This window comes from Clarias gariepinus, chromosome 3, assembly GCF_024256425.1.
Source record: "Clarias gariepinus isolate MV-2021 ecotype Netherlands chromosome 3, CGAR_prim_01v2, whole genome shotgun sequence".
Lineage (NCBI taxonomy): Eukaryota > Metazoa > Chordata > Actinopteri > Siluriformes > Clariidae > Clarias > Clarias gariepinus.
Window position 1 is genome coordinate 14,498,336 of NC_071102.1, and position 12,030 is coordinate 14,510,365.

At 35.6% G+C, this 12,030-nt stretch overlaps 1 protein-coding gene across 1 annotated transcript in view; it reads right to left on the bottom strand.

The window, feature by feature from the left end:
- Positions 1-6,159, bottom strand: part of LOC128519602 (ADP-ribosyl cyclase/cyclic ADP-ribose hydrolase 1-like) — a 28,278-nt gene extending 22,119 nt beyond the window's left edge. Inside the window, exon 1 of the mRNA XM_053493378.1 lies at positions 5,773-6,159. Coding sequence (XP_053349353.1) covers positions 5,773-5,987 — 215 coding nt within the window. The 5' untranslated portion in view covers positions 5,988-6,159. The remainder of the gene's footprint in view (positions 1-5,772) is intronic.
- Between the last annotated feature and the right edge of the window lie 5,871 nt (positions 6,160-12,030).

Here is a 12,030-nt window from a genome sequence, read left to right on the forward strand (position 1 = left end):
TGTTACAAGATTTGCATTTTGCAATCAACATTACATTAGCCTACTACTAACCTGCGGAATGGCTGCTACGTCATCATAATCGGTGGACCCCTTTTGCTACAGTTGTTATGACTGGGGCTGGGGTCATCCACACCGATAGTGCCAGCTGTTGTCCGCAAGCTGTCAAACACGGTGCATCCCTCTGCTTTTAAGTTTATTCCGTGTGCCCTCAAATATTTCATTAGATTTGACGTGTTTCCCCCTTTACACACAACTGCTGTAAAACACTTTCTGCACGTCGCGGTGTCGAAATCCTTTCTTGTGAAATATAGCCACACTTTCGACCATTTAGTTGTCATTTTAACGAAAGTTGTTTAATTTAGCAAGCTAAGATAGCGGTAGACCACCTGCTGCCGTCAGAGCAAGTGTAATTTTGGTTGCTCCATTACGGGCATCTCGGATGGTCTCTAATTTTCTGATGATTTGTGCTTTTAATTTTTTCATCTAATCTAATAAGCTTTTAATCTACAAAAAAAAATAAAAATAGACAGTAACATTACTGCAACAATGATGAATCTGATGCTTATTACAACTGCGTCATTCAATCAACAGTTCAGGCATTTAAGTGGCACCAAACCGAGGCACCAAAATTCGCGTTCTGTTTCGGTACGGTACATACCGGTTATATAGGTACCCAATATAGTTTTCGGTACCCAACCCTATTCATCTTATTAGTTTAATAAAACTGCTAAAGCCATAGTCCAAAAAGGGCTTTTTTTAAAGTATATTAGAAATCTCGGTATGAAGGGTATTAAACAGGAAAGAGATACTATTAAAACTGTGAAGGCCATGAAAGTAACGTTATCAAAACAGGCTGTCCTTCCAAACCATCAAGGAGGCTACCAAGAGACCTATGGCAACATGGTTGGAGTTACAGGAATATTTGCCAATTCCTTGTCCTTCTTTGCAAATGACAACAATCTCTTTCTTATTTTTCACATGTCTAGGCTATGGGGTTGGGTGGAAACTTTGAAGCCCTTAAAAAAATATATATATATATATTTACAAAACAATCTAGCAAAGTATTATTGCCTTAAATGTAAAAAAAATATTATGGCACTAAATTAAGACAGCTTATACCCATGGTGGGGGCAAAATCATTCTCCTCAGCTGGGGCTGGGGCCCATGTCAATAAAGAAGAATCATGCAGAGCTCCAAAATCTACTCCTAGTTTGCACAGACCTGTAGATTTCACTTTGCATCACAATAAAGATCCGAAAGAAATTCTGTTTGATAATTACTGCAGTGATTAATACTGTTTAGCTGGAAGTGAGTAGGTTCTCATTTCCTAAACCCCATGTCAGACGAAATATACTGTCAATGATGTTACTCTGTTACAGAATGGTCAAATTATTGTCCTACATCAAGCAAAGAAAACAACTGCTGAAATGTGTGAGCATTTAAGCATTGTGGAGCATTGAAAAAAAGGTCATATGGTCTGATCAATCCAAAGTTACCCTGTTGCATACTCATCCCTGGTGTCTACTGCACATGCATGTGAAGGGGAGTGTTAGGATCTGGGTTTTTTTCTGTCCAGGTCTAGGTTCAGCAGTGTTAAAAGTTAAAAAGAACAGCTTTAATAATAACTTGCTTATTGTGTGCATGGATGTATGATTTTCTGAAAGGTAAAGCCTAAAATTTAAAATCTAAAAGTACTGGTAATACTGGAATGCGAGACAAACCTTTCCTTGACGGTGTTTTCAAGTGCAACACTGAATAATGGAACTGAATTTCTGGTTCTCCAAATCAAAGGGTGAGTCTGTTTTTACCTTATCTTAAGTTAACCACTGCCAAGTGGTCTGCCAACCGGCCTTTGCTAATTTTATCTAGACATACTGTATGCCGTCTGTGTGGCACCCTGAAGTGACAGAGAGTGTGTTTGCCAATAATAAACTATGAAATTACAAAGAACTTGCCCAAGTGCTTGTGAAATTGGGTAATAAATACATATTTCTGTTACTTTCTGTTTGGCTGTTGTAGTTGTTTTGTTTAATTAACACTATATTTTGGATTATGCTATTACTGCTTTATTTCCCTTTTATATGTTCTAAACCATGAGTGTCAGACTATTAATAATTAAACTATTCACTATGTGTGGCATACATAGAAGTGCTCATTCATTTTCCATACTGTTTATCCTGTGGAGGGGAGCCTATTCCAAGTAACTCAAGACACAGACACATACATTCTCACGAACTATGAGCAATTTTCATCCATCTAGAAATCTCTGTAGTACACAACACAAAATTTAACAATTTTTTTTAAGGTAACCATTTTAGTCTTTTGGGAAATTTTAATTTGTTGTACATTAAGAATATTCATGCGTCCAGACAATTTGCATAGGTATCCAGCAATGCCACTGTGTCCTGTAAGTTCTTAGATTGTTAATGGCTCTAACTAGAGCAGAGCAAAATATTGCTTCCTCTGCATATTTTGTAGGTAATCATGACTAACTTTTTTATGTGTAACATTAACTAGACTTATATGATCATGCTAGATTCTATGTGTTATTTAAATAGTTTCATTTTTCTGTCAAAAACACCACAAACTTTTTTTTCTAGGCAGTTCATCTGAGTTCAGGTTTATTCAGAAAAGCCAGCCATTTACGTGCACACACACAGACATGCACCCACATTCTCTCTATTAGGCTGTTAACGATATTCAGTCTCTATTTATCACTCTCTGTGTAATTATCAGGAATCCACATGAGGTTATCTGGGAGTCACATCAACTTGTCATGCCACTCATTCACTCAGCCATGTCGTCGGTTATTCCTAAAACACAAGTTGTTCAGCTTTTCTTTGTGTTTAAAGCTCGGTGTTTAGACTCTAGACAGACAGCAAGACAGGCTACAAAAAAGAAATGAAAACTGTAGTCCTTTTTGCCAGCAACCACTTAATCATTAGTTTACATGGCAGCATGCACTGTATATATAATTTATACTGTTATATTAATACTTTTTTTAAATATTTTTTTGTAAAAGTACGAAATAACAGCTTTTTTTTTCTTTAGTATACCTCAGTAGCATTTCCTTTCTTCACCTAAGACAACTTTCAGTTAATCTCTTATTATCCTTTCCTAAGAACTGGAAGCCAATCTGCCTCAGGCCATCAGAGAGGCAAAGTGAACACATACTCCGAGAACTCATAGCCACTTACAGAACAACAGTGACACGCTGTGCACGTGGCAGGGCTGTGAGCATTTACCAATTCAAAAAAAAATCATCAAGACCCAGACTGTCTTCAGTAGTAACAGTATAGACCATCCCTCCACAGAGAGTCAACCCATGAAAAGCTTCTGCATCAAACATCGTTCTTAGAAGAGTGCTCGGAGGATGTGCAGACCAGCTAGAGCATCTCAATGAAATCTTCAATCCTGAATTTTACTGACCAATGATCTGCATATCCAAGAAGTCCTTAAAGTCCTGCCTCAACAATTACCGTCCTATTGTTCTTACACTCATCATCATCATCATCGAGATCTTTCTGCGCACACACACAAACAACTGTATCCACATTAGAACACTGTTCCTTTACCTATGCATAAAATTCTTTGTTAAATTGCTGCTGCATCTTAAACCAAATATAAGGCTGACCCACTGCATTTTTGCTGCTAACTAAATTGTTATATAAATAGATCTGTTATTACTGTAATATCTGTTTGTACCATACTCCATCCTAGAACTGTCATGCCATCACCCAAGAGATAAGCACTTTATATCAAATATTCAAATAGCCCATCTCATACCAAGATCCATGCCATGCTCAATGTCACATCTCCATTTGCATAATATTCATTAATTCATTTATTTGCATTGCCATAAGATTGGCTGTTTAGAGAATTGTGTGAATATGCAGGTGCGAGTGTTTCTAATTGTATCTAAGTGCATGGTAAATGTACAAGATGCAAAAATATTTAAAATGCAAAAATAATGTCTTTTGCAAATTATTCTGTTACTGGCTGCTTACTAGTATGTTTAAAAGCCCTTTTTGTCTTTTCTCAGGCACCATTTCAGGTAAATGTTCCTAGGGGGTTTGCGGTTTGCCTCTGCCAATAAGCTCCACTATCCATAGGTCCTTCTGGAGATTAGTAACATGGGATGGGAGCTGTTTAAGCGGGTGATGGTTTATTTCTTAGGAACATGGATAACATGCTCTTCTTACAAAACTTAAGGACCACATGGTCAGCTGGGAAATTCGCAGATGTGGAAGTGTTGCTTGCCTCAAAATAAGCACAGAGGTTTTGGGGCTTATTTGCCAGTTATTATGAGGCTCATATTTTTTGATAGTACTCACTTTGCACTCTGTAACTGCACACAGGCCACACCACATGTGAGAGGTCTGGTATTAACACTTATAAACCACTGGATCACTAAATTCTAGGTAACAATGCGTTCTTGAAGTTTGGTTTAAACATCACCACGAATCCACATCTTTTTGTTTTTGAAATACTTTTATCTGTGCATTCACAGTATTGATGCAGCTAATGAAGGAATCCTCATAAAGGTGAATATCACCCTCTGTAGCTTCTTGGAACAGCTCACAGTCTCTGCTTTCACAGCAGCCTTTTAGTATGCTAATGAAAACCTTATTCCTGTAAAGGACAATGTTGCTAAACAGTGCTTCCTGTTTTAGTCTTTGTTTTCAGTTCTTTAGTATAAGAATGCTGCTGGGTTAGGCTTTGTAACAGCCCATTATTGCAAAAAAGCGGTCGTCAAGGGTGATTCCCTCACTCATTCATCTGTTCCCTATACTGTTATCCTAAATTGCAAAATAAAGAAAAAAAAAACCTTGAGTGAGTGAGAGAATGAGCCTTGATAACCGATACTGAGGAATAAAGTACATGGATGTGTGTGTGTGTGTGTGTATATATATATACATACACACTGTATATATTCTGGTCAGACAAGTCTGATTCACAATTTATATTCATTCAGATAGCAAAACACAATGGGTTATAAGTATATAACATATTAATATAATAACATATATATATAGGCAGTTAGTTGGTATTTGAAGACACAGAGGTCAGCCTTTTTGTAATAGTTCTTGCAAGAACAGTATTGTCAGGTGCATTTACAAAATCCGTCAAGCACCATAATGAAACTGGTTCTCATGAAGGCCATCCCAGGAGGGCGAGACCGACACCTACCTCTGCCGCAGACACGAAGTTCATTTAGAGTTATCAGCCTGAAAAACGACCAAAACGACTCAGACTAGAGGCGTTATGAAGTCTTTACAGAGCATAAGTAGGAGAAACATCTCACCATTAACTGTTCAAAAGAGGTTAATGCATTTTTGGACGCCTTCAGCATTCTTTTACAATGTAGAAAGAAATAAAAATCAAAAACGATCATGGAGTTAGAAAGTGACCCCAAACTTTTGAACGGTAGTGTATATGCACAAACATGTGTAAACATTTTTTTGCTCTTTCTTTACAGACTGGACCACCCCTCTTTGACCAATCCAGAAGCCAAATTGCTGGTTAGTTTAAAGGTGGACTGTGTATAACTTTAAAATATAAATAAATCAAATATAAATAACATGTAAGTTTTAATCAGCTGCAGACTTTACCAGGTGAATAAATCCGTATAAAAGATATGTCTGTGAGAAACAACCTGTCCTTGGAGATTAAGCAGGTTTTCAGTTGAACATATAAAAAACTTAGTTTAAAAGTTATAACAAAGAAACAAAAACAATCAAACTTCGAACACAGAACATCTCATCACCTTACCTTGACATGCCTCCATGTTCCCTTATGAATGTTTTACATCTATTTATGACTTCGCTCTTGAAACTTGAAGTCTCGGAGCTTTTCGCTGCTGAAATCACTCCCCAAACGACCACAAGAACAACAGCAAACACCAGCACGGTGGCTCCAACCAGAAGAAAACATTTTCTACGCTTTTTGCGCGCAGGGTCTACAACCACAGCTTCACTATTCTCCATCTCCACTGAGTAAAACGGATCACTGACTCACACACGGAGATCCACTGCAGCTCCGGAGCCGAGAGACAAGTTCCAAGTTCCACACGTCTCTGTGGTCTTTATATAATGCCTGGAGCTACTAGGGGGATGGCCAGATTGTTGCAATGCCCTGCAGCAGATGTATCACATTTCTCTATAAGCTCCACTTGCTAGTGTGTGTGTGTGTTTTTAAGGAGAACCTCAATACGTGCTCTCCTTATCAATCTGTTAATCATTCTGGTTGCAGAATAACTTATCTGCTGTTTTTGTTTAGAAAAAGACATTGCCACTTTTTTTTATTCCCGTCCTGTGTTTAAAATGCGACGCTTCTATACAAAACTTAAATAGTTTTGTAAAAATAGTTTTCTAAAATCTCGCTGCAATACTTGCAATTCCTCTGTACACCACTAGAGGACAATGAGTCCAGTTGAGTAATAATAATAGTACTGTATTATTATTATTATTATCATCACTTAATGTACTCACTTAAGTACACACAAAACTTTTCTTTTTTGAATTTTTTAGGACATCAGCAGTCTTATAAGCATTTCACTTTAGGGGTTGAATGTGAAGTTTTGTAAGCATTTCACTTCAGGGGTTAAATGTGAAGTGAAATGCTTATAAGACTGCTGATGTCCTAAAAATTTCAAAAAAGAAAAGTTTTATTATGAAATAAGAGAATTCTTACAAATAAAAAATATAGGAAAATATGGGGAAAATGGCTGTAAAACAGAATAAAATAGGAATATTATACTCTGTATAACTGTGTGACAGATACTTTGATTTGATTTGATTTGATTTGATTTGATTTGATTTGATTTGATTTGATACAGGGTGGAGGGGGCCTGGAGCCTATCCCAGGAGACTTAGGGCACGAGGCGGGGTACACTCTGGACAGGGTGCCAATTCATTGCAGATACACACATATACACACACATTTACATGCGCATTTACACACAGTTTGGGAACAGCAATTAGCCTAATCTTCATTTATTTGCACTGTCGAAGGAAAAAACAGAGTATTCAGAGGAACCTACATGCATGCAGGCCAAAGGTGTGAATTCCAGATCCTGGAGGTGCAAGCGACAATAATAATAATAATAATAATAATAATAGATCATCCGTAATATGGTTCACCCTCCTTCACACACCTGTGTGTATCACTTTGGGTTCACGGTCCATTTAAAAATGTAACTAATATTTATATTTATAATCATCATAGATCCTTGGTAATATACACAATACATTTGTGTGTCTCACTTCAGGGTCCGTAGTTTCCTAAAGATATTATTATTATTATTATTGTTGTTGTTATAATTATAATAATAATAATAATAATAATTATTATTATTATTATTATTATTATTATTATTACTAAATAATCAGCTAAGTAATAAATAAAGCAAGTAAACTAATCAACCCACCAACATCAACCAATCAATTATCATTTCCTCCCAGCTAAATGAATATCTATCATATCTTATCTTACAGTATATAATATGCAGGTATATTGTTATTATTATTGTACTTTGCTTTTTGAGATGAATTTATTCTATTTTTAAATGCAGTTTATTGAGTACACACAACAAATCAAGTGTCATATAAAGCTATTATGTTTGTGTTGCACAGTAATTAGTTTTTTTTTTGTCTAAAACTTGTACTTTTGTCATTAGACATGTACCTACTGTTGCTGGGTACGGGAACCACTTATATGCTGGTAAAATAGTTACAGTAAGAAAGTACTTAAGCAAGTATAAGCAAGTAAACAAGTATAAGCAATTTCTCTTAATCATCTGGGATTAATAAAGTTCTGTAATAAAATAAATGTGGATTTAAAAAGCTTTCAGATCTTAAAACAGGTAAAACAAATATGGCAGCATTACCATAGAGTCATACAAATACCCCTTTAATAGTATTGCAACTTTTAATTCATAACTTTTGCGCATGTTATTTTATGCACACTTGGCTAATATGATGACCTGATATTCTTTTTGGTTTTTCAGGATGCTTTGAGCCCTCTTCAATATTTCATAGTAGTCGACAATAGCATACTGTTGTTATTTCAGAAACAATCATAGAAATATTTGTTTTAAATGCTGTCTGTGAAGATTTTACTGTATTCAAAGGAGAAATATAAATTCTCCACAATTTTTCTGGTATTTGTTGGGAAAGAGACCCAATGAGATCACAATCGTTTGCTTTCTGAACCGCCTCAGAGAAATTATTTAACCAGCTATCTGCTGTAAAAGGGGTCAAATATATGATGTCATAAGACACCCAATAGATTTAACCTAACCCTATTCAGTCCCATATTCGGAAATGCCATTCCATTATTTACATTTTACCCCTGCCCCGTGGGTGCAAAGGAATCTGCATTTTCCAGGTTTTGCTCCCACACCATAACAATGGGCTTTCAGTGCTAGTGTCCTGCTACAGTTGTTAGTATTTCCAAGGATTAACTAGTCAGGCTCAGTCCACTAATGATTAAAAAGGTTTCTGCTAAAATTCTCTAGAATGGATAGCAAGTATTTTGCATAATACACCACCATGTGTATTCCAAGACTGTACAAATTATCATAAATGTAATGACTCCAACAATATTTGATGCTCATGAGCGACAGACCACTGTAAATGATGTCTTTCATAGATATCCTGTGGATCAAACTTATTTGTCCTGTGCATCCCATTGGTGCTTAATCTGACTGGAATCTGGGGGATTTGGAGGCTGGAGGTATTTCATTCCTTTGCCGATTTGTGCTGCAATGCCGTTTCTATTGGATCGGACCATTATATTGGTATTGTATATAACTGACAATCAATTTTAATGTTATGGCTAATTGGTGTATAACATACCATAATATGTACCAGCATAATGTACCAGGGAATGCATTTAAGAATCTAACTACATCAGAGAAGCCTCAAAAATCAACTTAAAAATGCTGGTAGGTTTAGAAATGGTTTGTGGTGAGTGGTTTGTAAATACAGATTCGTCAGTCGAATAAATGTAATCAAAAAATACATTTGTAAATTATGTAACATTTATTTGTGAATCATTAAACTGATTTGATTCCATAGTATTTCTATTCAACCTCTAATCTCAGACTAGTGTGCTTTTCAGGTGATTCATTCGTATAAACCCAGAAAGAGACACCAAGGCCAGCTGGGCTAAGTCTACAATTTTTTTTTTTTTTATATATATATATATATATAAAATGATTAGCAGAATCTTGGTAGACACTTTATCAGATGTAATCTGAAAGGTATCAGAGTCTTTCCCCATTTAGATTATGGATTGGAATTAAGTTATTTTTCTCAATCTCACTGACAAATTGTGCATTTTGTTTTTAAGTCAGTTGTACTTACAGTGCCAAGATGCATCATTTTCTTAAGTTTATTAAAAAAACGTTGATTAGTGTTCTAATGGAAAACAAAACATTTGATTGTGTTAACAAATTACAGTACAGTTTTCAGTGGTGCTGCTTTTAAAAAAATAAATGTCGAATTACATAATAAATTTTTATATTTTCGTGTTTAAATTTGATAATTTTAAGTTTTATCTTTTCCATTTCATTGCTGCATTTAGTTAACTAAATCATTCAGTATATGTTGTATAGAATATCATAGTAAATTTGTTACTTAACGTTACAAAGTGTAACTGTCATCAATGCTGGCAGTAATATGCTCTAAAAATATTATATAATAATGTAGTAAGATTATGGTAAAATTTAATTGTTAATGCTGGGAAAAAAGACAAAATATATGGCTACCCTGCCACTAGTATGCTGCAATTTTAATTAAATGCAACACTATACAATGTTTTAGTACATGGTACTGTATTATAACAGTAATACTCTAAAAATAACAGTAATGTACTGATTGATTATTTCCTAACATGTGGTGTGTTTTAAAGGATAATTACTGTACCACCTTAACACTTACTTGGAATTACAAGATGGGAAGGGGGAACATCACTATTGCTGTCCCTACTGAGAACTTTAGGAGACAGGAGGAAAAGCGCACATCTGGAATTTTACATCTTAAAATCACACTTACTACAAAATGCCATGGAATAAACCACAGATCATTCTTAATGATTTGACACAAAACAGAAGAATTAAATATAGAAACCTTAAGACCTGTGTAGCAATGTGTGTGTGTGTTTTTTTTTGTTTTTTTGTTTTTTGGTGGGGCAATTAATATGCTGTTTGTATTTTGGTAGTTCATATGTTAGTTCTGCTCTGCTAAGGTCTCCCAGGGTAATGAAAAGGGAATCCAGATTTATTTCTCTTCCAAGTCGGACTTATGCCAGGTTTTGCTGTTCAACACTCACATTGGCCTGGGGTGTGATGTAAACCCCGGCCAGGATGAAGGAGGAAAATTCCTGCACTGAATAAAAAGACTTAGAGTTTATTGACAGTATTTCCACGTTTGGGCTGCAGTATTTATTCAGCACTGTGACATCTGTACACCTACCTTCAGTTATGTAGAAGCAGATTCCACCATTTTATATTTTCCCTGATAGCTCAGTAATGCAATCCACTCTGTGTAAGTGGAGCCAGGTTTTAGTGAAACAGAAAGCAGCAGAGCTTGCAAAGTCTTTGGTTGGTCTATTGAGTAAAGCAGTTAATTTTGCTTGGAAAAGAGGCATAAATTTGCCAGGTGAATTAATGGAAGCACAGTTCTAAATCACCATTCTGCTCCGTACGTGTCCCATGGAGAGGAGTTCTTTCTCCAAATAAGAGCGCTAAAACACATCATGTGTTTGTAAAACAAATGTTGGTAAAAAGGTATCTGGAATGACCTGCTTGATGTTAAGCAGTTCATCTCTAGTATGTGTAATAGGTTTAGGGCAACCAAACACACAGACAATAAACCAAAAAAAAAGAGGGTTGTGCTGTGGCATCATCTTAAAGAAAGACATTTAATTATGGCTTACTAATGTTAATATAATATCACTGGTTTTATAGCATTGCATAGTACCATTTGCTCAAGATATCTTTTGCTTTATATGTCATCAAACAAAGTATGCATAAGTCAAAATTATTTTATTTACAAAACGCTTGTCAGACCCAGCAGCAGTTTATGAACATAAGATTTGGTGGACCAGGTTAAGATTAATAAGAACATATACTGTACACTGTAAAAACTCCAACTAGATAAATGTTAATTGAATTAATATCGTATTGTTGGCCCAACCTCTTACAGTGGTATTTGTTGAGACAATAGGTAACATTGAGTTCTTAAAAACTTTAAAGACACAAACTGAATAAACAAAAAAAAAAAATCAAAATGTTCATGTTACTGCACTGTACAGGAGGTAGCAAGCTAAATGTTCATACCTGTATTTATCTTTTTTCCGCACTTTGCCGTGATATTTTGCCCAGCAACATTGTCCTGCTCCACTCCGACACACACGGACAGATGAGGGCACAACTAACAAAAGCTCGAGAAAACCCAGAAGTGTTTAACAGTTAAGGAATAGTGGCACTTCAGTACTCTGTAAGTTAAAGAAGAGTACAGCCAGAATCACTAATGCTCATCTGTGTTATATCTGTTAACTTATTTGTATGGAACCGAACTGAGTAAATACCCGGTTGACTCCTAAAAATGACAAATTAAAACCTTTGAATATATCAAACACCACATGAATGTGAAGCAATACATAGTAACACATCATTAGAACAGTTTTTTTTTTTACATATTTAAAGTATATAGCTTTATTAATATCTTAATTATTTTTATCATAACTAGATATTCTGTGAAATTTATTTATCATTCTCTTTACAAGACTTCTCTTGTCCTGTTTAGTCCTGTTTGTGTAGTAGTCCTTGATGGCCTGGGTGACTACACAGCAGTTTTAGGGGTGATGTTTGGTCAGGTCTGTGCTCTAAACATTAAATTCCAAAAGGCCTGGATGGACACCTATAAAGCCATTCAAGTGATTTCTATTGGACTTGGAGACACAAGCTCCCCTCAGATTCACATGTTGAGAAACAAACTCTTGTTGCCATAGACTCTTTTTTGT